This window comes from Pieris napi, chromosome 7, assembly GCF_905475465.1.
Source record: "Pieris napi chromosome 7, ilPieNapi1.2, whole genome shotgun sequence".
NCBI classification, from domain to species: Eukaryota; Metazoa; Arthropoda; class Insecta; order Lepidoptera; family Pieridae; genus Pieris; species Pieris napi.
This window is the reverse complement of record NC_062240.1, coordinates 1,358,838-1,385,926: the sequence shown is the minus strand read 5'-3', so window position 1 is coordinate 1,385,926 and position 27,089 is coordinate 1,358,838. Positions and strand designations below refer to the sequence as shown.

Below are 27,089 nucleotides of genomic sequence, written 5' to 3'. Positions count from 1 at the left end.
AAATCAAGTTGAATAGTTTCAATTTACAGTGGACTAGGAATAAAGAAATTCCAACAGTAATGAAACTGTTACAATTTCTTCTACATGATATTTATGTCAGTGAAGGAAGAGAATCTCTGAGGTTAGACAAAATATATTATCTCTGAGGTTAGTAAATATACCTGCAAGTGACATACAATTAATATTAACAAAAGAAGCTTTCTCACAAATTAGTGCAGAGGATTTTTGAAAATGCTGTGAACATGTAAAGAAAATTGAAGACGATTTCATCAAGCAAGATATAATAATTGAAATGCTGGAAGAGCGATTTTAAATAAACACCTCTTTATCTTCATCATTTGATGAAGAACGAGAAATGTGGAGAACAAGTGGAGTTCTTGGAATCGTTTTCTAGTTCTGAATGAGGTTTTAAGTTATTTGTATGATTGAAATGATATGTAATAAATTAGTACATAAATTAATTTACGACTGATTTATTTTTCATGACATATTTTCGTATCTTAAGAACCCGATGTCTAACAACATTCTTCATACAAATAACTAATAATATACTTCAGGTTCATTAATACTAAAGATAAATAAAAATGAAATAGTATCAAGTTCATTTAATCCAATTTCTCTAGTATTGCCCACAACAAATTTTTATTTCCCTATTTGCCATCAGATTCCGGTAGAACTATACTGACACACAGCCATTTGACAATTAACAAATTGTGACTGATAATTACGATAATTATCAAAGTCAAAAGTCAAAACAATTGTTACAACGAAATTAAATTGTCAATTTTAACAAACAAGAAACCCAAATAAATTATAGGAAATTGAAATAGTTTTCTACTTTCTCGCCATGAGTTCTAAAAAACCTGACGAGGAAAAGCTGCCAGATGGTTGGGTTTTATGTACTTCCAAGTCTAATCCAGGAAGAAAGTACTATTTCAACAAAAAAACGGGAAAATCCCTATGGACGCAACCACAGGTATGTTTTCCTAATACTTTTTTTGGGTTTCACTGCAGGATTTTCTAAAAATTAATGTCTACGAGTTAATAGCCAACAGATCATAAAGATAAAAAAGTGGGAAAAAGAGATCATCAAAAATTGGAAATAAATCGATCTGACGAAGTTGTACGAAGAGGGAACAAAAGAAAAAGTGATGGCATTGAAGGGTCTTCAGCTAATAAAAAGCAAAGGCCAGGTAAAAAATATTTCTTTGCTTTATTTTATTTATACATTTACGATTATTTTGTTGTCGAATTAAAGAAAATCATAAATATTCAGCTGAATTCCTAAGTCAGGGAATTCAAGTAGGTAAAACATTAAATATCTTTCTTAATTTAGTTGCATAGGTAAAAAAATAGGATTTGGTGTATTAATGAATAGTGAACATTTACATTTGTTTTTAGAACAATTAGACCGTAAAAAATATTATTCTGTGCAAAAGAAAGAGACTCATAGACGTGAAAATGACCAAAGTACACATACTCCTAAGACTCCCTTAAAATCAACACACAACAAACATCAGCCCTCAACATCATACCAAAACAAAAAAGGTAAGAAAAGATTGGCTAAAAATATAGCAAGCACAAGACTTGAAAATCTGAATGCAAAGCTACATAAAGAAGTTCTGGAAGAAGAAAGTGCTCACTCTCTGAAAAGAAGAAGCTCAAATGATCCTTCAAAAGCCACAGATAAAAGCCCTAATGATAAGGCAAACCAATCGCCAACCCATGACAACATACACTCTATTCCTTCAACATCCCAGTTTTTCACAGCAAATAAAATAATATCTTCTATGAAAGCACAGTTACCTGAGAAATTTTGTAATAATGACAAGCAGAAAGATACATTTGCTGATATTGAGAAGGGCATTTGTAATCAAACACCAGAATATCCATTTTCTAAGCACCCGGCAACACCACCACAGTTTTCAGAAGCAAGTAAATTAGTATCTGCTATCAAATTAAAATTAGGTTACAAAATAAATACTCCAAAAGATTCAAACTCTGTTTCAAAGGAAATAGAAACAAGTACCTCATTAAATAGCAGAGCGTTAGAAAGTTCCAATTCTGAAGCAATGGAAGTTGAGGATTTTCGGGAGGTAGGTATTTTAACAATAGAACTTTTTACTTTACCTGCTATATCAGCATAAAATTAAAATTCCCCTAATGGTTTTTTAGGGTAAAAGTATATGTTTATTTTATTTTCTAAAAGTTCTCTTTCCTAGTTAGTTAATTTTACTCTTGAACCTGCCTACTTTTAGATATTAAATACTAGTGAATTGAAGGCAATCAAATATTAAGCAGACAATATATGCAAAAGTTTGAATTTTTTTCTTTGTAAACAACTTTATTTGTGTCACAATGCAGAAATTATTAGCAAAATTATTAATATGTGATAATCTATGCCTAATGACTGGTAAACCATTTTTGAAAGATTTCTTTATATTTTTGACGAATAACTTTTTTTATTTTAGCCCAAAGAGATACAGATAAATCCACAGAGGGACAAAAATGATAAAGATATTGTACTTGTTGTTGACACAAATATATTTATACATCATTTGGATATAATTAAAAATGTACTAAATTCACACTTGAGAGGTCTGTATTATATTAATATGTATAAAACGATATAGCTATTACAATTAGGGCATCGAGCCCGGGTTTACCCGGACCGAAAAAACCCGGGTTTTCCCGGTTCTGAGACTTTCAAAAAAACCCGGGTTTAATTTTTAAAACTCGGGTTTTTCGGGTTTTTTTAATACTTTTGTTATTGCTATTTATTCACCTCGAATGCAATAATAAGTAAATTGAATAAAAAGACGCTTTGATAAATTATTATTTAAAACGTAAAAAGTAGCTTGGTTGCTACGTTCCTACCAATAAAACAAGCCTTGCAAGTTAAATTCGCGTTCCGCGCGTCTGTCTCAAGACGTGATTCATAGAATGAAGTGTGGAGCAGTGGAGAGGTGAGGGTGTAGCGAAGCTCGTCGCGCGTTGTGCGGGGTGTTGCAGGTGATAATTTTTTTTAATTAAAAGCTTTAATTGATTTAAAAACAGATATTGTATTTACTCATGATGACTGGAGAAATAAAGATGAGATCCAAAAAATATTGGATGTTATTAAAACTGTCGTCGAGGCGCTATGTCGACGCGATGCAACATTACTTACAGCTGATGTTTCCCTAAAATTTGCATTGAAGTAAATGGATGAAATGAAGACACCACTAAGTAACAAAATGGCAATTGCATCGAACAAACGATACGCCAAAAAAATACTAACTCAAGCAACACTACAGTACTTGACAAATCCGGGTAAATATTTTGAGAACATTCAAAATGAAGATAAAACTGTTTTTATCGGCCTACAGGTAATGAAATGCTAAACGAAATTGTTAATCTGATTAGACGCACAACCAAAAAACAAAATATACATCTTGAAAATTTACCAGCGCCAGACCAAGACCTGCGAGAAATTGACATTCAGTTGTCTACTTCGACAAATGAAGAGGAACTGAACACACAGTTAAGTCAAGCTGTTGCTACTGATGATAATGCTCCTGAAACTGGATCAGCTTGTCCATCAGACGATTAGCTTTCTACTGTGAGGGTAGAAATAGCACTCTTCGAGAATGGCGGTACGCGACAGCGAGAGCGTTCTTCTCTTTTTTTCTAAAGTGGTCAGATTGTCAGAGGTTATGTCTTAGCTATGTTGTTTAAATAATGTGTCAAATGCATAACTACTTTTTACTTAGTATTTTAGTTAATTATATAAAGACCTAATTATTAAGCAAACGACTGCAATTTCAATTATAGTAGAATAGAAGACTAGAATTATTCGTTACTTAATTGTTAATGCGAAGAAGAGCTTTATTAATATTAAAATTAATTGTGATACTACAAAAATGTCTTATGAAGAATTTATTGGTATTAGCTTATAATACAATAAGTGAATGTTACCAAAATAATTCATTTAATGTTTAAACTAATCTCTGCAAGTCTGTGGTTTAAAAAAGACTAGATTACTTACTAAGTTTTAAGATATTCTGAAGAAAAAAATAAATTTTATCACTTTTTTAAACATTAAAACTGTTTTTGTAATTTATAAAGTACTGTTTCATTTATTTAAATTCTTCCTCATCCTTTATATTTTGTATTCATTGTAGGAAATCGATATATAAACGCAGATTAGTGCATTTTTTTAAAAAATCAATAAAAAGACCGAAATGCTCGAAAAAACCGGTCTACCCGGTTTTGATTACTCTTAGACCCGAAAACCCGGGTTTTCAAAATTGAACCGAGTTTCGATGCCCTAATTACAATGCATCTTGAATTTATATGAAGTACAATAATATAATTTAATGTTTTTTTTTAATGTAAAAAAAAATATTAAATTAAAATAATGTACTTAATAATTAACACGAAATTTAACTAAATGTAAAATATTACTAAATTTATATTAACAAAGTTTGATAAACAATTAACTTAAGAGTATTAATAATAAATTTATGTATGTATAATAAATAACAAAATTCTAGGTTACAGTGAACAGCCAAATCTATTGGTTCCTTGGCGGGTGATAAATGAGTTAGATCGTCTAAAGGATAATAATAATGGTAACAGTTCTTTGTCCAAACGAGCGAGAGCAGCCATGGATTACTTGTATAAGTCCCTGCCAGTTAATACTAGGATCAAAGGTAAAATAAAATCACATATATCTACATATTTAGATTAGCACCAGTTAATATTAGTTTAAATAATTTTTTTATAAATAGTTAAGAAACAAATTACATAACTTATTTAAAAACATTAATTACTTTTAATAATATATTTTTTTAACTTTAATGTATTTACTAGCACTTAAATATTTTGATAACAAAACCTCTAATAAAATTTCCGTTGTCAGCTGAAATAGAAAATTGAAATAATAAATGATTTACATATTTTTTTTATTATTTACATATGTGTAGCATATGTATGTACTGTAACAAAGGTATGTAAACCTATGTTACAGGTCAATCACTTAGAGATGCGAATTGCCATATTTATCCATGTGAAATGCCCGATGACGAAATATTAAACTGTGCCTTACAGCAAGTGGAACGTAATAAAAATGTGGTGAGTTTTGTAATACACTAACAACTAAATTAACATAGGCTTTTGTTCTGTTAGTATTGAATTTATTTCTAAATTAATTTCATTAGTCTATTGATTTTCTCTATTGAATACAAAATAGTCTTTGGTTTATGCTAGTACTAAAGTCTGTGCAAAAAGACCTACCATGACATTTGATATTATGTTCATTTATTAAAAAAATTTTTGTATTTACATTATATGTATTTTCTATAGGGAGCGGTCAAGTATTACGTCACGCAAATTTTGGAGATTATTGATCCCCCCCCATAAAACGCGCCGTAACGTTTTTCTGTACCCAAGTATAGTAAAACGTTGCGTGACCACCTGGTGACTCTTTATACCTAAAAGTTACCATTATGTGGTGTAAAGTACTGGAAAGTCGAAAATAATATTAACAATAATGCGTAATTCAATCCCCACCCCGCATCGTAACGTTTTACAAAAGTACCCCCCCCAAATTCGTTACGTAATACTTGAACGCTCCCTATACTGTAATGAACGTGTTGTCATAAAAAAAGTAATCTAGCATAGCAGTGACCCTCATGAATATGAGGGTTCTGTACCCTCACAGACTACACATTATAAAACATTTATAAAATGGTATGGAACCTGTGAAGTTTAAGTTTTATTTCTGGTTAAAATATTTCAGATTATACCTTAATATTTCAGCTTCTCATATCAAACGATAAAAACCTATGCAATAAGGCGGATATAAATTCAGTTGAATATATAGAAATTGATTCGCTAAAGGATATGTTGGAGAACAAACCTCAGCCGGCCTCAGATGAGTTGTATGCGAGTTTTGTTCATGCCAGTGAGATTGTGTACCCGCTACTGGCTAATATATTAGAGGTATGAGCACTTCGTGCATATAAGTCTGTATAAATCTTCCGTCTCTTTCTGTCAAATTGTGTTTACTCTGTGATGAAATGAGAGAGGAGCATTGTTAAAACTGTGCAATTGCACTGTTATGAATTCGCTTTTTTATATCGTATTACGTTAAAAGGTCTGTTTCATCGTTCTTATAACACACACACACACACACAAGTTCTGATACATCACTGTTGTTAAGAGTTCTCGCTCGCGTTCTCGCTTCATAAACAACGAACACTAGGAGCTAGTGTTGTAGTAGCTATCTAGTATCTTTTTTTCACAATACAATTATTATTTTTATTATTATAACAGGATTTTTAATCTGTGTTCCGTTTTTTTATGTATTACGATTCGATAGGTGTTAATAAAATAGTAACTAAAAAATTTCTTCAAGTCAAACGTAATTTTCATCGCGTTTAACAGAAATAGATTATTTAAGTGTCATTTTGTTCACAATTTTTTAGTAAATTATTATTTGCCTCTACCTATCTATCTAGCCGTAACCTAGTCATGATACCAATACACTTTACATAGAAAATAAATCAAATTTTTAAGTCTGTCTCTTTCTAACAAATCACGTTGACGCTATGATAGAAAGAGAGGGTTCAGGCTAACTGATTTCATAATGCATTTATTTATTTATTGTATTCATAATCAAACAAATACTAAGCGCAATTATATATTTAAATACAAACATCGAAGCTCCATTACAGCTTAAATTTACAATTTGACGTCATTTCTATTTAAGGTCATTAATAAATAATTAACCACTTACCCATATTAGTAATAGGTTAATATTTTTAGAGCGAAATGCGAGCGAAATATGACAATCTGTGGCAATATGTGATAATAAAAGCGCCTCCATGGACATTAGACGATGTTCTCCAATGTCTCCTCAAACATTGGATTGCTGTATTTAATGAAGTCTTTCCGAGAATCGAACCCCTTATTACTGATCTGAAAAACACGCTTTCGACTTTGCAGAACAAGAGTAAGTGATAAATACTTTTGTATTAATATTGTTTGGTTATTATTTAATATTAATTAATAAAACGTGTGTGTACTTACTCTTAACTATACATTAGTTATAATAATAATCTATATATATAAAAGAAAGTCGTGTTTGTTACAACACTTATAACTCGAGAACGGCTGGACCGATTGCCATGGTTTTTGATTTGTTGGATTTGTTTCCGTCCCGAATAGCAGAATAAGCAATAAAATATCGGATAAGCTATCGAATAACAATAAATAAATTAATTAATTTTACGAATGCAAAAACCATATGGTGCCATCTGTTGACAAAACTACGCATCATTTTACGTCGAATTCGTGTCAGTTCAAGAAATTCCGATCTTGAGGTGAATGAGGAGATGCATAACCATGCTTTGATCCTGAACAAAAGATGTTGGATATCAGAAAGTGCTTAACATGCAGTATCGCCATATTGACGCTAAAGAGAAGATGCCTAATGTGTAAAACTGCCATTCTTCTTTCGCAATGGCAAGCAATAAAACATTTCTGTACTTGCAAAAAAGTTGTATTAATTTAATACTTAACATTAATGAAATCCTATAATAAGTTAAATTAAAGTAACAACGATATTATAAGGTTGTAGGGAGGGCGGAACGAAGTTAGCCAGGTCAGCTAGTATTTAATATAAATAATTTTGTTCGAGCACTTTAGAGGGACGTTTCCATCTTCGAATGCATTTTTCTTGTCCATTTTAATGGTCACTTCTAATCGAAACGATATAATATGGTCTAATCATGATATTTTACAATAAACACTATGTTTTTTATCATATTGGAATTTGGTTTTGGTTTAAATAGACACCACTCTGAAAAACACTACGCCATGACAGACAATGCAATGTCGATAAAACAGAGCAAGCGCCAACTAGCGGCCCAGACTGTTTTACCGACGTTTGATCAGATATTCAGGGTGACGGTTTTTTGTGACGGTGTGCGGGTGTAGGTGGGCGCGCGCATCGTAAAGTATAAGTTAAAAAATTAAACATCTTTACTCTTGAAGAGAAACACAAGAAACACATCAACCTTTTTGTCCATTGGTGCACAGCGATGGTTCTACGACCTCCGGGATGAGAGTGGCACGCTGAAGCCACTAGGCCAACGCTGCTCTAGATTTGTTATATTCATTTTCTTTTTATTGTTAATCGATATCCTACCTTCAGTACCATTGACCAGAACCCCTTCAAAGGCCTTCCAGCTTTATCCAAATATCTCGATCCATGGCTTTATTTTTTCATTCGCTTCCTGCTTATATATCCACTTTCTTTTATCCACCTCTTGGGTGCCCTCTTCTTCTTCTTCTCTTCTTTCTATATAGTTGTCTTTAAAGGCTACCTTTTATCTGTGCATGCTGCTATATGCCCCGCCCACCGCTACTTCTGTTTTAGGGCATAATCTAAGATATATTTAATTACTTTTGATCCTCTATAACACTAATATTATATTCCTCAAAATGCCGGCAACGCAATCGCGAGCCATCTGGCATTGAGAGTGTCCATAGATGAGCCTCATGCTAGTGTGCCCTCTTTTCATTAAAAAAAAATCCCAATATGTCAGTAGAGATAAGATTACTTATTGAAATTCGTATTGAAATACGTAAAAAAAATTTCACTTATAAGAAATAATTATATTTTCAGACGCAAAAACAATTACCCAATCTGAAGTTTCAACGTTCAAAGAATTGTGTCTAGATATCGCTAAGCGATGTCAGATAATACCTGAATACATGGAATTGGCTAAAACCTGCGTGGAGCAATTGTCGCGCGACTGTGCGAGCGAGACGGAAGACAACACTGACTCTGTTGTCGACACTTTCGAGTGTCTATGGACTGTTTGCTCTAGTTATTGGTGAGTTGAAAATTTATTGTGTCTTGTCAAATTTGTTAAAGAAATATTCGTATTTATTTTACTTGGCGGAAAAAGAATTATAAAATATGTATTACGTTAAAAAAATAAATAAATGAACTATCGGGGATATTAATAAAAAAACATTCGGAAATACCAATACGACTTAGGCTCCTTCAAGAAAAGAGCGCGCCAACTCTTAAACAGCCGATAACGCACTCGCCAGCTCTCTGGCATTGAGTGTCCATGAGCGCCAATGTTCCTAAACATCAGATGAGCCTGCTACCCGTTTGCTCCCTGTTCTAAAATCTGTGCCTATTATGCCGGTTTTCTGGCGATGTTTACCGTTATTAACCTGAAATAGAAAGAGAAAAACAGATTGAGTGTGGGCGTAGCCAATAATACTCTTAATGACGAGACGAATAAATAAAAGATCCTCTCAATTGCATTAATTCGAAGCAATGTTTATTATGGTATCGTGCATAACTACTATTTTTTTAAATATGACAATGTTTTAGTGCGAAGCTAGCGACGTCGGCCGACATCGCTCACAATTTAGAGGACAAAATGCCGGAAAATGAATGTCTGCAATCACTTAGCGATAAGTGGAATATATTTTCAACAAATATTAACGCCATTGCAAGAGATATACAACGGTAAGATAATATTTTTGAAGTGAAAACTGTTTTAGCGGCGTTGTACACTTTTTTGCATGTTAAACTCTTGTCACGTGACCTGATCGAAAATTCGTAAGACGGATGGAGAGTAGACAGCTGGCGCGGCGTATTTAATGTAATTTAAATTGTCATGTTTGTATACGATAGCGCAAGAAATTAATATTGTATTCTACCACATAAATGATAGTACTTTTATACTGATAATTAAAGCAATTCGTGCACTTACATTTTCGTGGGAACAACACGCAAGTACATATATTTACGTGTTGTTACGTTAGTTACGTGTGTTTTCGACTATATCGAAATAACGAACATATTTGGTTCGTCGTTCCTTATAAAAACAGCAAAGGAGTGGAACTCCTTGCTTCCTTCCATCTTCCCTAGATAGTTAAATATGGGTTAATTTAATCGGGCAACAGGCTCCTTCAATTATAGGCCGCATCTCACTTAACTAAGGCCAAAGGGATAGCTAAACATCTGTCCAATTCTGCATATATTTTTTTAAGTGAAGTAGTAGTAGTATTCAATTTAATTAATTAAAAAAAATCAAATATAAGTAATACTAAATAAATAAAGCTCAATATATATTTATTCATAAGCTTATGAATAATTTTATTTTATTTTTGTATATTTTAGTGTATTATCTGCAGAAGAAAGTATTAACATGAAAGAGGACGCGTTGAGCGAACTCGAGAAGTCGTTGAGCGAGTCTTTAAATACGCTGAGTTTAGACAAAACTGTATCCAGGAATCAACTAAGGATATTCTGCAATAAATACAGGTATTCATTCATTACTATGTTGCATTATTATTGTACTGTTTATATGTAATAAATGTCAGGAGTGTCTGTACTAAATATATGAGAGGGTTAAACCTAAGAACCTAACAACAACCTACATATCCCTACAGATGTACCCTAAAACATAAATAGTGAATATATAAATAAGTACGGGATGTCTGCACTAGGGATGATCGATGTTAGAAAAACATCGATATTGACATCGATGTCATAATCGAAAGCACAACATTGATGTTAGATATTTTTGCAGTAATAATTGACAAAGAAATAAAATACATTGAAATGGTTCGAAATTTATTAACAAACAGTACAAAATATTACATATTTTTGAAGTTATACTTCTTTAGGCGCGTTATGAAAAATTGATGAGAATGAAATTTTACGATGCGCGCGCACCGTGACACAAAATAATAGAATGAAGTTGTCCACGGAAGATGCTACGGCATTGGACATAATTTAAAAACAACATTCGAATAATAATACAATTTATGTTACACTCAATGTAAGAGAATAATATTACATATTTTGTTATTTAATTTTTCAAATGTAAACTGAACTTTATTGACTATTATAGTCTCCTTTTCCAGTCTTTGATTATTTAATTGTAATTAATTATTTGCATGCAATCAAAAACTATTTTTAATAATGCCAAAGAAGTATAACTTACATATGTACATTACTTACATAAGTACATGCACCCTTTTTTTTAGATGTTAGTTGGTAATTGTATAAGTCCACATTGGTATTTACTACTATATACATCTTTTGTATTTATTTTTCCTTACTAGAGTTGCCCGGAAGGGATCGCTTTAGCGATGAAGCCGCCCTTTGCCTCCTTAATAATAGACATTACATGTTTGTATAATGCTAATAAATAATTTATAAAAATTAAACCGACTTCAAAACTGTGTGTGATATTCTAGGAATCGAATAATACTAGGCTTCACATTAAGTGGTGTATGTATGTCCACAAATTTATCAAACTAAAAGTCCTATCAAGTCTCAAGTTTCATCAAACCGGTTATAGGTATGAGTAAGTGTATTCTAGGTGAATACTGTTGGCAAATGTTTTAAGCCAAGATTCATGCGACATAAAAATAATAATATAGAAACAACCATTATTTATTTTATTCTTAGTACAAAAATATAATAAATAAATTTATTAATTATTTTCCCTATAATTATTAGTTGATTGAATTAATTATTTTAATTAATTGAATAATAAAGAAATAATTTCAGAAACATGCTTCAGGAGGCGTCAAGCAAATTCTCGCAGTTAAGTGAGCTTCTTATAGTTTGTAAGGAAAAATTGTCGCATTGATTATTTAGTACAGTCGCAGACACGAGTGGTTTTATTATTTTTTTTCGCGATATATTAAAAAAATTGTCTGAAATATTTTGACTTAACCTGTATTTTTTAACCTTTAAAAAGTTGTTACCAGAATTTCACGGATATTGGTTAATCAATGTATCTTTTAAATTTTCAAAATCAGTTAAAGGGCATAAAAATAAAGAAATGTAACAAAGGTTTATATTTTATTAGAGCAGAGTAGGTCTAGTGGTTTCAGCATGCGATTCTCATCCCTGGGTTCGATTCCCGGCTCTGCACCAATTGACTTTCTTTCTATATTCGCATTTTACAATCGCTCGAACGGTGAAGGAAAAATCGTGAGGAAACCGCCTTGCCACCGACCAAAAAGTCGACGGCGTGTGAGACCCAAAAAGGCACAGGAGGCTGATCACCTACTTGCCTATTAGATAGACAAATTATTATGAATCAAATTCAAAAATCTGAAGCCCAGACCTAAAAAGGTTGTAGCGCCACAGATTTTTTTTATATTCTATTAGAGCGCGGTCACACGTTGCGGTAACGGTGCGGAGCGACGCGGCGTGTGACATGCTATAGTAATTTGTATGTTGGATGACGTTGCGGCACCGCTCCGCGCCGCACCGCACCGTTACCGCATCTTATAGCCGCGCTCTTAGTGTCACGGTGTCTGCTGAATACCTAAATAATAATAAAATGACTTTTGCCTGCGACGTTACTCTAGTCTAGAATTTGTAAAGAGCGGTTATAACGCTTTATTTATTTGAAGATGAGATTCCTTTTTGTTGGTTTAATTTTAGGTGTAATTAAAAATATGTTAACGGAAATTTTTACTACAAAATTTTGATAACTTTATAGAAAAGCCAATTAATAATTGTTTTTAGTTAAATTAATATAAATGAAAATACACTGATATTTTGAGTTTTTAATTTACTGTTTTACAATTATTTGATTTAGAGAATTTAATTTTTTATTAAAATTGTTTGAAAGTGTATTTTTATTTATGCTACGCTCGCGTTATGTATGAATCATATTTTTTTTTTAATCAAGGTCTGTAAAGGTGTTAAAATGCCGGCCACGCACTTGCGAACCCTCTGGCATTGAGAGTATGGACACTCTCAATGCTATGGGCGGTGGTATCACTTAACATCAGAAGAATAATCCTGCCCGTTTGCTCTCCTGTCGTAAAAAGGTCTAGATACATTTTGTATCTGTTTTTTAAATCTTTAATAACAAGTCAGCGATCAGCCTTCTGCGCCTGGTATGATTTATTGGATCTAAGATATGTCGGCCTTTTACGTCTTCATAGTTAGACCATTCAGAACACACATCGCTGATTAAACATGAAAGGAATTTCATAAATCTTCACAAGACTGAATATTTATTTGTTCTGATTAAATCGGTAGATTATAAGTAAATAGTATTTTATGTTCTTGTATTTAATTAACGAATCTAGGCAATCTGTTATTCTTTTGTCTCTTTCTGTGACATTGTGTTTAAGCTACTATGAAAAGAGATAAAAGAGTACTAGTCAAAACTGCAATTGGACTCATTTACAAATCAAATACCTAGTATTGTGTATATTTTCTCATCCCCTAAACAATATGAATAATTATCCGTTAGTTAAATATGGGAAACGAAACTGACAGTTGATTATCGTAGAGGTGAGATTGTAAATCACAAACGATAGACTAGTTGGACTACAGATGCGGTTGACCAATCACATTCGAACGAAATATCGTCTATGGTTTTACAATGCACAATTCTGCGTATGTATAAAAGAGGGTTTACACTATAAATTCACATTTAAGAGTAAAGAAATATTTGAAGCATTTATATAATCTGCGTTCTGCCACAGAAGTTTATTTTACAAATACTTTTCGATTCCATAGAACTCCCATTACCGTAGGTTCAAGATATTTTTTTTGTGCATTGTGAAATACATCTTAATGCAAAAGAATAAAGACGCAATTACTTCATAAGGGTTGAGATCACAATTTTTGCAATCATTTATGGCGTTCATAATGTCTCAATCCCATTTTGAGTTTATTGTTGAAATTGTACTTTATTTCTTTTTTATCAACTCTACCGAAACAGTTTTGACAATATATCGTACGTGCACAGACATACATATGTATAGTCATTTAATGTTTTATTCTGTTGTAACTAAATCACTGATTTTTGACCATTTTTGTCACAGAGTAGACTACTTCACAGAATGACAATTGACAGTCAAACTCCATATAAAAAAAACGTTTCTTTCCACATTACAACTGTCACTAGTGTCGCTATATAGTATGGTATGGTATATATGTATAATGGAACGAATTTAGTTTCTAAATGTTAGGGAATTAGTTTTGGCTTTGGGATCTAGATATTGTGTTTTATCTAGTTTATGTAATAATTCTTGGTGTCCAAGACCCGTCGCTGCTGTGATGTCACTTTGCATCGGTTTCTCCTTTAAAATTTAAATAATTAAATTAAAAAAAATAATTAAAAATAGTGACGTCACAACAACAAAAGTGATGTCGTTTTAAAACTACCCTCTTTTTTAACAAAGATGAATAATTCAAGTTAAGTTTTTTCTTTATGTTTTATTTAAGCAAGAATTTTGTGGATTGGTTCCTGGCAAAATAATGATGAACATTGTACCAAAGTGTAACTGTTTCATTGTTATATTTATTTAATTGCTTCTGTGCGCTTATAAACAATTATTGTTTTGCCCAAAACCCCCACCTCCGAGTTTATGTGCGTCTCGTTACGAGCAAAATCTCGATATCCGTCATTTCACAACCGGGCGTTTTTCAAGGCCAGTTTTGGAACCAGCTCCCCACCGATGTAATCCCGAACCAATTCGACTTAGGGTCCTTCAAGATCGTACCAATTCTTAAAAGGCCGGCAAGGCACTTGAGAGCCCTCTGGCAATGTAAGTGTCTATGGGCGGCGGTATATCTTAACATCGGATGAGCCAAACGGGGGGGACCCCGTTTGCCCCCTGTTATATTTAAAAAAAAATGATGGGTAGCAATGATCGTGTTTGTTATTTATTATGTATTTATAGATTCTAATTAATGCGTTTTCTTGTTGTTAAGATTTAAGTTAACATGCATTCCACAGATTATATGAACTTAGTTATCTATGTAAATCTTACTGAGATGTATTTTCGTGCGCGTACGCACCAGTTTTGCGTAACTTTTTACGCAAATATGAAAGTTTTGATATAAAGCCAGCTTTAGTACCAGCTCTGATGTAATTTAGTGTAATGTTAGTAAATATTTACAATTTTTTTTATTAACCTTCAATACCTTCTTGAAGTTATAAAGTATTTCACTTATAAATTCAACTCTCTGTGATCTTTTGTAACTAATAATTGTAAATATGTTTATATTATAGATGTAAGATTGATGGCATTAAACGTATGTGGCAAGAATTTCATTTTGGTTTTATTATTATTTAACGTTGCGGAGAATTAGATGGAGAAATCAACATCATGACAGTAGGGGCGATCCTCTAAACATTTCTACGTCTGCCCACGTTCTACGACATGGCGAATAAGCACGCCATTAAATAAGTGCTGCCGTAGTATGGCAGCAGCCAGCAGCGTATTATTGGGTGGACCTCCAGAGGTTGAGAACAGCTCAGCCAGTTCAACCAGAATAACCAGCCGTTACTGGCGTGGCAATCACGGCTTTTTCTTCCCCTCCATCATCTATAAATGATGGAGAAGTGCATCTTGACAATTAAGACACTTAGAGAATCTAGAACTAACTTTCTAGTTGCATACACTTCACACATTTACAATTAGCATATTTAATAAATTAATTACTGTTGTCAATATTCTATTGAAATACGAGCACAATTCACAACATGCATCAATTTCATTATAATGTGGAACGAGAACCCAGATCCAAACATATACGATCCATTTTGCTTGTTACAAACTGCTAAGGAATGGATTTTTTTTGGATAATCAGAACAAGGCGCTGTCTTTGTTTTCCAGCAAGTTAAGTGTAGGGAAATAAAAAATAAATCGATTAGACATTATGGAGAGATATAAGTATAATCTTCTAAATTCACCGAAGGTTAGTCAAAATTGTTAAAACACAAATGTTGTCGAATAGCTTTGTTGGTACTTTGATCTTATGGCTCGTTAAGATAACGTCTATATTAGCTTTTTCACTTGATTTGTTATCGTCCGTTACCTCGACACAAGGTCTTTTATTCATAATTTTTTTAAGTAAGTTTTGTATGTATGTCAAGGTTGTGCTTATTATTTCTTATAGTTATTTAGGTACGTGTCATTCTCTACACATCCTTTAAACTGAGGTCGCTTCAACATTGAGGGTAAAAGTAAAAAATCATTTAATCACATAGGTAACATTATGTACACTTATGACATGTCAGTAAAGAAATACATATTAATGCTTCTAATTTTACATTTACTGCCAGTTCTCAAATCAAGGGCGTAGAACGGGAGAGAAGAACTGGCAATAAACTCTCCGCCACTTTTTAATCGCGATTTTTTTGTTTTACAAAATGTTTGTAAGGAGCTGCAACCATTACACCATGTCCTATGTGACATTTTAAGTAATCTATATATATAAAAGAAAGTCGTGTTTGTTACAACACTTATAACTCGAGAACGGCTGGACCGATTGCCATGGTTTTTGATTTGTTGGATTTGTTTCCGTCCCGAATAGCAGAATAAGCAATAAAATATCGGATAAGTTATCGAATAACAATTAATTAATTAATTAATTTTACGAATGCAAAAACCATATGGTGCCATCTGTTGACAAAACTACGCATCATTTTACGTCGAATTCGTGTCAGTTCAAGAAATTCCGATCTTGAGGTGAATGAGGAAATGCATAACCATGCTTTGATCCTGATCAAAAGATGTTGGAAATCAGAAAGTGCTTAACATGCAGTATCGCCATATTGACGCTAGAGAGAATATGCCTAATGTGTAAAACTACCATTCTTCTTTCACAATGGCAAGCAATAAAACATTTCTGTATTTGCAAAAAAGTTGTATTAATGTAATACTTAACATTAATGAAATCCTAAAATATGTTAAATTAAAGTAACAACGATATTATAAGGTTGTAGGGCGGAACGAAGTTAGCCAGGTCAGCTAGTTAATAATAATAACATAAATTAAAAACAAAGATTTGTCCTCTATCAGCATGGTGAAATAGGAGCACGCACTTACATTCTCGTGGGAATAACACGAAAACACATAGTCAAAATAACCAACATCACCGCATACACGAATTCCAGTACGACAAGCAGCACCCGTTCACGAGCATGACGCATGGCCAGCCATCGGCACGGTTTCCAAAACCGATTCGTTCATAATCATTAATGTCTTCTAAAATCTTTCTTCCTCCAAAAAAGATTGCATCTTCCCAGCCTTTCCTTTCTTGTTATTTTCTTTGCTTAGACTGGTCAACGATCCTACCGAACGTCGGAGAAGGCTTTATCCACAGTATAAACAATTTACTTTTGTTATAAGGGCATAGTCGTCAGATTATTAATAGAACAGACTTAGATAATGTGGATCAGACAGCTAGGACACAACCAGCAGCGCCACTAATAAAATCGAAGCCACAATTCACTTGTATTGAAAGATATTTTACATCAACAACATTTCTGCGTAGATGATACCGTAAATTATGTTTACGATGAGTAAATATCTAGTTAATTAAACGGTGTAGTTGATGCATGTGAATCGCCAATGTTTCGGGTTTCAGCTAAATATGACACTAAATATGAACATGTGATATTTTCCACCTTACCAAAGAGGATGTAAGAAAATATTTGAAGAAGCGGGAAGATCTTGATTTTATTTAGCAGTAACAATTTAGAATTTTCTTTAAAATATTACGTAAAAATTGTTGCATTTTTAAGGCTTTAATTTCAGTTTTCTTTATGTCTATTAATGTACTTATGTTTTCTGATTCATATATTTTGTTTATTAACGTAATCTGTTTTGGCTTTGTGTGTGGACTACTTGTTTTCTTTTATAATATGGATTATGGATATGTTTTAGCTATAAGATTACTAATAAATAAAGTACCGGTCCAAATTTCTCGGTCCTTTACTGTGAAGTCTGCTGGATGGGAGAAATTTGTTGATTATTGAATTTTACAAAAAAAAGGCAGAAATTCGTTGGGGACCGGTGAGTACGATAGGTGACAGAAAGCTTCCAGCTATAATTCTTGTAGCTTTGCGTGGTAGGTCTGTCGTGAAGTGTGAGTTCGCGCGTTGCCATGGAGAAGCTATGGGGAAGAGCAATTGACCAGTCTTAGTTGTTAAACTATGGAGCGCTCCATTCTTCAATTGAAGCTTAAAGACAAAATAAAAAACAAGGTGATACGAAGTCGTACAAAAATAAAAGATGTTGTAACTTATACAAAAAGGCTAAAATGGAAATGGGCCGGTCACATTGGCCGCATTTGTGATGGCAGATGGGTCAAAAATACCCTTACTTGGAAGGGCCCAGTGGGAAGAAGAAAGAGAGAATGCCCACCGAAAACTTGGGAAGATGATATAAAAGGGATAGCGGGAAAAAATATGAAAATTGTCGCATCAAATAGGGATAAGTGGAAGAATCTGGAGGAGGCCTTCACTCCATCGGAGGTCGAGTACAAGTGTAAAAGTTAAAAGACATGGACTTATGGTTATTGTACCTACTCGAATAAAGGCTATTTTTATTTTTATTTTATTTTATTTATTTATAGTTGTTAAACTTCTTCATCATTGTTTGCCATTCTGTAAGAAGTTGTGATGTACAAGTCGGGCACTGGTCCACCACAGTCACCACCATCCTCCTATTTACCTGCTGCTGCGATCTCATTACTCGAAAAAGGTGCACCTAAATGTTATATTAAATTTCAGTTTAAACATATAACTTGTAATGACATCGTTAAAGCTTTTAAGCTTAATTAAAAAAAAGAGTAAAGATATATGGGGTATGTCAACAGTCATTTTAAATTCCGTTATTGATGTAATAAGCTTTGATTTGTCTATATTTTTAACAGATGTATCGATTGTGGAGTCTTTCCGGACTAAATGAAATTAAGTAAGATTACACTATTGTTCAAGTTAGGTAGTGAGTCTGTGAGTCTGATCCGTCAAACCTCAGACCTGTTTCAGTGCTCCCCGCGTTGCGCAAAGTTTTTGAAAAGATAAGGCTAGACCAACTTTCTTTACATTGTAATAAAAATATACTCTTACATAATAAACAGTAGGTATGGTTTACATTATTTATTTGTGACAGGGTTTTGTGTCTACTATCGACCATAGTTTATCTTACGTATTTTCTTTAGTAATATCCAAAATCTCGTTTAACTATATTTTTAAATTGAATTGTTATGCAGTGAGAAGCGATACAACGAGCCATTTTTAGAATGGAATTTCTATTAGATGCCTTGTATAGGATTCATTAACACAAAGACTGTGCATATCTTACACGAAATTATTAATGAAAAATATTAATATAATATAATATATATATAGAAATGACTCTATATTTTATATTTACATTTATATTACATTTACTCTTTATACCGTCGCTTTTAGTTCCATTATCTTTATGTAGTTTAAAATGAAATTAAAAATACGGTAACAACCTTGAATAGATAGTTTATATATTGTTACATAAAGTACAAGAAATACATTTGAAATGCATTTTCAATTAATAATATAATCTATTAATTAAAATAATTTTAAATAGTTTAATTTACCACATTTTCCTTTAACATAAAATCAAATATTCATATGTTTATACGTGATTAAATGTAGAAATGAGTGAGTCTCATTGCTAAAAAGGCATATATTTTTGGTATTATCACAGCGCAGAGATCATTAATTATAAAAATCATAAGAGATACTGTTAAAAAGTCGATAGTCATCATAAAAAGTCAAAACTCATTTATTCATATAGGTAACAATGTACACTTATGATCGTCAAAAAAGTATACTAATAGTATACCCCAGCGTCCTCATATAATTTACTTTAATAAAGTTACTCCAGTATCATATCATATGAATAGAGATGTTTGGATTAAGAAGTCCTCGAAGGGTCTTTAGGTTTAAAGTATTAATTTAGTAGATAATTGGGCCTTAATATTTTTTTTTATATAACAGGGGGCAAACGGCTAGGAGGCTCACCGGAAGTTAAGCAATACCTCCCATCGATGATCTCACTGCCAGGGGGCTCGCAAGTGCGTAGCCGGCCTTTTAAGAATTGACACGATCTGTTCTTGAAGTACCCTAAGTTGCCCAGGCGGATGGCAGCCTGCGTGTCCACCACCGGGTGCTGAGCGTACCGGTGGAGGATCCCCAGAACATGTGGTTACAAACACTCATAAAATAAAAGGAAAAAAAACAAACGAACAATCTTTATTTATTTTTTTTGTTAAATATTTTAAAATATTATTTATATTGCAGTAGATAAATAATATGGATTAGATACGTTGACAGTATTTTATACTGCTCTAATAAAGACACTATCATAAAGCCGTTTTCATATGCACAATCGTTGATAACATTGGATTAAAAAATATTAATTTATATGAATTATATTATACCTATCTCTATGCGCTATGCTTTGACTTGATTATATCCGCGGCTCTTTCAGCTATCATAGCAACAGTTGCATAAGTATTTCCACTTACTATCGTTGGCATAACGCTGGCATCTACCACGCGTAAATTTTTCAAACCTCGCACGAGAAGATCTTCGTCTACTACGCCTTTTGGACCCATTGCGCATGTACCAACTGGATGGAAAAGTGTAGAAGCCATGTTCAAAACATAACATTCCCAGTACTTTGGCGTTGCAAATGTTATGCGTTTACATTGCTCTATACCAAGATCGGCAACTTTCATAGAACTGTTTTTAAAAACGGGCGTGTTGACTATTGACACGAAATCTTCGGCTGAACGTGCAAAAGTTTGTATATCTTCCTTATCAGCAAAATAGTTTGTTGTAATTACGGGATTGTCTTCTGGATTATTACTTTTAATACGCACATATCCCCGAGACTTAGGGTGTAATAATACGATAAGTGCAAATAACGCATCATGATGAGATGCTTTAGCTATGTTTTCACAAATTTTTTGGTTCCATCTAAACACTTCGACACACATAAGTGTGCTGAACAAACTGCCATGTGGGAAAGGAAAAGCTTTTACTTGATACTGTGGCCGAGTGTCATTCTTATCTAAAGCTTCAAATCCCATGACGCAAGGTTTTGGAAATTCATCTAGTTTACTTAGGACTTGTAAATCACTTAAATAGGGTTTAAACAAGGATTCTTTCTTTCCAGAAATCATTATAGGAATTATCGAATGATCATGAAAGTTAGCCCCGACTTGTGGCGAGTCAATAACTACTGGAATATTGTGTTTTTGTAACTCGTCTTGAGGTCCTATACCAGATACCATGAGTACTTGCGGACTTTTTATCGCTCCTGCTGATAAAATTACTTCTTTTTTAGCTTTTAGTTTTTTAACATTACCATCCTTGTCAGTAACTTCTACACCAGTAGCAACATCGCCAACAATGGTTATTTTACTGACATAATTACTTCTAAGTAGTGAAAGATTTGGCCTATTTATCGGTCTTATGTAGGATACAATAGAACTCTGTCTTAGTTTATCGGCTACTGAGAATTGAGGTAGTGAGTATCCGATTTGTTCGTTCCCATTGGTGTCTTGTAGAATCTTACGTCCGTTTTGTTTCAACGCGCTGAACAATTCCTCAGTTTCTTACTGCCAGTCATATTTAGTAACTCCTAGATATCCTTTTGTGTTATGCAATGGGCCTGTTTCACTGCCAAGTATTTCTTTGTCTGTAAATCTTTCGGATTTGTAATAATATTTGCGTGCCATTTCCGCATCCCAATTCTTATTACCTTTGTCGACCCATTCAGCGAAGTCTTTGTCGTTGCCTTTGACATAATACATAAAGTTTAAGCCAGTCGATCCACCTGTCATCTTTCCTTGAGAATAAACTATTTTCTTCGACTGCAGAGCTTGACTTGAGTATTGATCATCCGTAGAAGGAAATTCCCACCGTGGCAGTTTGGGTGCTACTAGCGTTGAAATTCCTGGACTCTATAACATGTAATTATGGTCTTAAATTATAGGAATAAAAGTTTGATTCATATAAATTAAACACACTTTATGTAAAGTGTATAAACGTAAATGTGATAAAGCACCAATATAGTGTAGCTTTCAAAACCTGGAAGTATATAGGGTACCTACATCAGATGCAAGAGGTGGATCTTCTCCAGCTTCAATAACGAGAACTGACCAATTTGAGATCTCAGTCAGCCGGTTGGCCATAACGCAGCCAGCACCTCCGCCACCTATTATTATAAAGTCGAAACTATCTCCATCTGCAAAATAGATTTTCTTTAACTTTTTTACATTCGACAACCTCGTAGGTGCGTAGGACGTCGAGGGAGAATACGAAATTTCGGGATAAATAGAAACATGCTTTCTTTATTATATCTACTTTGCTTGGAACTTGTTAGCCATAAGACGAACACACCCTCCATCATATTCGAATTTCCTGTTCTTTCTATATTATTATATCAAACTATCATGTGTTAAACTAATACGTGATAGTTGGGAATTTACTTCCTTCACTACCTACAGCATATGCTTCGAAGCTCCGTGGGACTTAATCAATCAATTGTAGGTCTTGTCTGGATATATCTAAAGTGGAATGCATACAGCGACCCCTAAAAACTCTTTAAAAAGGTGTCAGAGGCCTAAAAGCCTAAGGCAAAGTACTGAAAAGCCTAGGCTTTGCATTACACTCCCCCTGGCATTGTCGATGGAATAAGTCATAAAAACACACTTTCAGAGGCGGTGGCAACTGTTTATGTCTGTAACGGTGTTTCTTTTTATCCTTTTATTTTTATAATATTATTAAATTACAAATTAAAAAAAAATACAATTTAGATTAAACTAGGAGCCTCGGCCAAGCGTTGCTGTGGCTAAGGTTTCTGTTATATAACATAGTAGTATACTATTCAAGGGAAACGGCAGGAGAACATCAGTCGTGGGGACCGCCATGCTTTTTTGGTGGTTATGTCTTTAAATAGTAGCTTATGTGAAACGTCGGTACTTTCAAATCAGCGCCATCTGTTAGAATTGTGACTGTCAAATAATAAACAAATAATTTCCAATAAAATAATATTGCGGGTATAAATTAAGATGTAAGTTACCCTATCTTTCAAGTTAGATAAAATTGCACCCGGTGTGCAAATTTGATTGAAATCGGTTAAGTAGTTTAGGAGTCCATAGCGGACAAACAACGTGACGCATAATTTATATATATTAAGATATATAGCCAAAACGGATATCCACATAAGATAAAGACTACTAATTTGCCTGTTATGTGTGGTTTTATAATCCTTTAAATTTGCTTATTTCTCCTACAGATACGCGTTTGGAGGCAATATATAATAAGTTGAGACTCGTGTACTCCTTATTATATAGATTTACAATATGTGCCTATTATTTGATCGTAGTTTGTGCCCAAAGAGGATATGTAAAGTCTCTTTGTTCAATACACCTACTTACATCTAAGTGTTTGCGGTTAAATTCCAAATCGTAGATAAGCCTCGTGATAATTGTCAAAATTATTATAATGTTTAAAACAAAGAAACTTTATGAATTTTCTGTCTGAATAGATTCTATATATTATTCACATGTATGGTATAATGAGGTGACCAATTAACGCATTATCAAGGATGCTTCTCTTCTTCGCTAGAAGGCAAGTTGAGAACAGCTTTTATTGTTAAAAAGTTGTCTCTGTAATAACCAAAACAATAGGAACCAGGAACGTTTGACAAGAACAATATTTCTGAATTCGATTTTATAAACTTGGACTTTGGACGACCCTCTTACAATAATCTTACTGAATGAAGTGTCTTCATAACTTATAAAGTCCCTGTTGGTACTTACAAAACGAAATGTAAAGTAATAATAGGACTTTTTTTGACGTTTTTCACACATATCCGATAAAAATTTATGATGAAAATGTACCTTGCTTCCTGAGATGACGCGTGAAGCACAAAATATTCGATTTGGACTATCACTTGTTGCAGTATCTAAGTTGCAGTAGTTCAACCAACTCATCAGTTGTATACAGTTAAGTAAACGCCCTTATAACACGGTACTCTTATCAGGGTTTTCATACGCGATTTCAGTCACTCGTATAACACGGGAATTGCATACGCTATATTTCTGTACTGTGACATTTATAATTTTTTGTACGCATATATTAAGTTCATAACATAGTTTTTTTCTTAATATTCGATTTAAATTACGAGAACGTTAACGAGAAACGAGAAACGTGAATCATTTGTACACGCCGGGTTATATATATATACAATTATACATATATATAGCGCGTTATGCAAGAATACCCCAGCAAAACTCCTACTGTTGTATATAATATGTTACTGTAAAAGCTCGAACTGCAGTAAATCCTAAGATATTCCAGTAAAACCTAAGATCTCCCAATTCCTAATGGTAAATGTCCCAAAAGGTTTGCGATTCGAACTCTTACCACCATTCCGTTGGTAAATCTTAGGATTTACATTAATGACACGGTAAATGTTGAAAAACAAAAATAATTATTAAGTTAAACTAGCTTTTGTAAGCATTATGTTTGTATTTCGTTGTTAAATTCCAAAAAGAGAACTACTGATTCAGTTAGATAGATATAATAGAGATTGAGATATTCAGAGATATACGTTGTGTTTTTTCAAAATAATTTAAATAAGTTGGTATTAGTTTGTACTTATTACTATCATAAGATACCTTTATAATACTATGTACCTGTTTTGTCTAATAGTACATTAAAGTAAATAATTAAGAATTACTCATTGTTTTATTCCTAAAACCAACATCTACCAGCTGACAGTGGAAAAACCTAGCATATATGGAATTCGAATGGTAAAAGCTCGAAAAAATCGTCGTATTTTCAGAAATACTTACATTTACCAACTCATGTCGGTAAATCCTAAGACTTACACTTAAATCTTAAGATTAACCGTAGTTCGAACTTTTACAGTAACATATAAACTACTACTAATATTTTATAATATATATATGCTCACCAGTACAATTAGCTTGAGGTGGATAGTTCTGATATTTGAAGTTCTCAGAAATAGTTATAATTGAAATCTGTACCACAGCGAGAAGTGGTGCGATTAATTTTACGTCGATCCTCGCTAAAGTCGTGAGGAGCACCATTCTGAAAGCACAAATATTTTAGGAAAAGCTAGAAAATGGCTATTGTATCTAATTATGGATAAATGTTGGGATGAATGACTTAGATGTAAATACTAAATGTTTCCTTCCCTTATTACATATACATGGGTGTGGCGCAGTGAATGGATAATTTATTACCTGCGTTATCGAGGTTTTGAAAAATATGTTTTATTTGTAGCATAACTGTCGGTTATTGAAATATTCGAAAAAAAATAAAAATTAAAAAAAACACGCTTTGCTATGCGAAGATGAAGGAATTTGTTTAATCTGTATCTTGGATAGTTTTCTGCATGAAATTCAAAATAAATAAATACAACCCTTGCCATTATTTTTGGTCCCAAGAGTTAGAATGTAAGTAAATTCGACGTTTAAAAAATACGAAAAGTCACGCTATAAGTACAAGACTTTCAGTTAAGAAATTTCTTAAATCTGTTTATGGATAGTATTCTTAGATAGACAAGCTATCGCACCAAAAAGAGTAGTAAAGTAGCTATTGAAAATACAGATTAAAAAATTCTTTCATGTCGAATTTCAAGACTTTGCTGAATATTAAACATATTTTTTTTAACCGCACAACGTCCTCTAACCGCTGTACCTATCCCTTCATAACTCGATAAATATAATTAATTAACTAGTTATTCTGAAAAGCTATATAAATTTATTTGAATTGCATAGACAAGAAACACCTTAAATAGCCAAAACTAAAAAAAAGAATTTGGCAACTAAATTTTAATTATTAGAAATTGATTTAAATTTCCAATAATGTGGTACTTACTTTTCTCATAGAATGTTCTATGTCCAATAAATATTATTATAACAACACAGTCCTATATAATTGAAGTAATTTACATATGAATTTACCGGTAATAGTTAAAGTAATTTTATTTATTTAAATAATTTACATTTTAATGAATATTTCGAAAAAAGGTGTATAATGCTTAAAGAGGTCATAAATTTGAACCACCACGCGAAGAATCTAACTTCAAAATGTTAGGCTTCGTTGAAAAAATACAGCTTTTTTGTTTTCCTAACATGTTAACCTTCAAAAAAATATTATCTAAAGATAAATTTAACAATGTGAGATATTTTTTCTTTATCTAGCTTTGTATGCATACTGCATAGTATAGTTTTATTCCATTTCACATTGATCTCCTCTTCACAATAGAGACCTCATCTTTCTTGCTAATAGGCCAGGTTTCAGAACCAAATGTGAGCACTGGTCGCAAAAGAGATAGAGAGATAGAGAGAGAGAGAGTTTTATAAAGAACAAGCTTGGTATTCTTTCTGAAATGTCGCAATCGGAAATATCTACGAAGGCCAAAGTAGCAGCGATTTGCAATGATGATGCGTTTACTGATGATATCTTGACCATTGAGCCCAAGTAAACAAACTCCTCACATTGTTCAATGCTTACGTCTTCCACGACAAAGGGATATCTTGCTCCTAATGGTGTTGTCATCATATACTTTGTTTTGTCCACATTTACTGACAGACAGAACTGGCTGCTTTTCGGAGGCTTTTAAAACATTCCACTAATTCGTTTTTGTTTTGCGTGACTAGATCCAGGTCGTCTGCATACCCCAGTAATTGGGTGGACTTATAAAATAAAGTACCTCTGACTTCTAGTTCGGCATCTCTAATGCATTTCTCTAATGCTAAGTTGAACAGTAGGCATGCAAGCGCGGCCTGTCTAAGGCCATATACGTGGTAAATGTGTATCTTTACACAATTAGCGCATAATACAAAGTATTTTTTGTATTATGCATTATAAATTAATAATATAATAGAAATAAATTAAAATTATTTTTAATAGTGTAATTTATCACATTTTCCTTTAACATAAAAACAAACATGAAACGTGAATAAATGTAGAAATGAGTAAGTCTCATTGCTAAATAGGCATATATTTCTGGTATTTTCAAATGGATCATGAATTATGAAAATCATAACAGAGACTGTTAAAAAGTGCATAGATAAAAAGTAAGCGCGTAAACAGTCAAAAGTCAAAAATCATTTATTCATATAGGTAACAATGTACACTTATGAACGTCAAAAAAGTATACTGATGGTATACCCCAGCGTCCTCACATAATAAATTTAC

General features: G+C 32.9%; 1 protein-coding gene and 1 long non-coding RNA gene across 2 annotated transcripts; one reads left to right on the top strand and one right to left on the bottom strand.

The window, feature by feature from the left end:
* The first annotated feature begins 745 nt into the window (after nt 1–745).
* Nucleotides 746–12,030, top strand: LOC125051193 (transcriptional protein SWT1). The gene is made up of 12 exons (XM_047651397.1): nt 746–976; nt 1,049–1,193; nt 1,402–2,096; nt 2,472–2,598; nt 4,536–4,694; nt 5,012–5,115; nt 5,803–5,985; nt 6,811–6,997; nt 8,675–8,885; nt 9,401–9,538; nt 10,196–10,339; nt 11,597–12,030. Exons 1-12 carry the CDS (start codon nt 848–850, stop codon nt 11,676–11,678), a joined length of 2,304 nt encoding a protein of 767 aa, XP_047507353.1. The 5' UTR covers nt 746–847; the 3' UTR covers nt 11,679–12,030.
* An 8,048-nt stretch (nt 12,031–20,078) lies between these two features.
* On the bottom strand, nt 20,079–25,941 carry LOC125051392. The gene is made up of 4 exons (XR_007117274.1): nt 25,764–25,941; nt 24,835–24,971; nt 21,962–22,095; nt 20,079–21,811 (listed from the first exon to the last, which is right to left on the bottom strand). It is a non-coding gene; the product is annotated as an uncharacterized LOC125051392 (long non-coding RNA).
* Between the last annotated feature and the right edge of the window lie 1,148 nt (nt 25,942–27,089).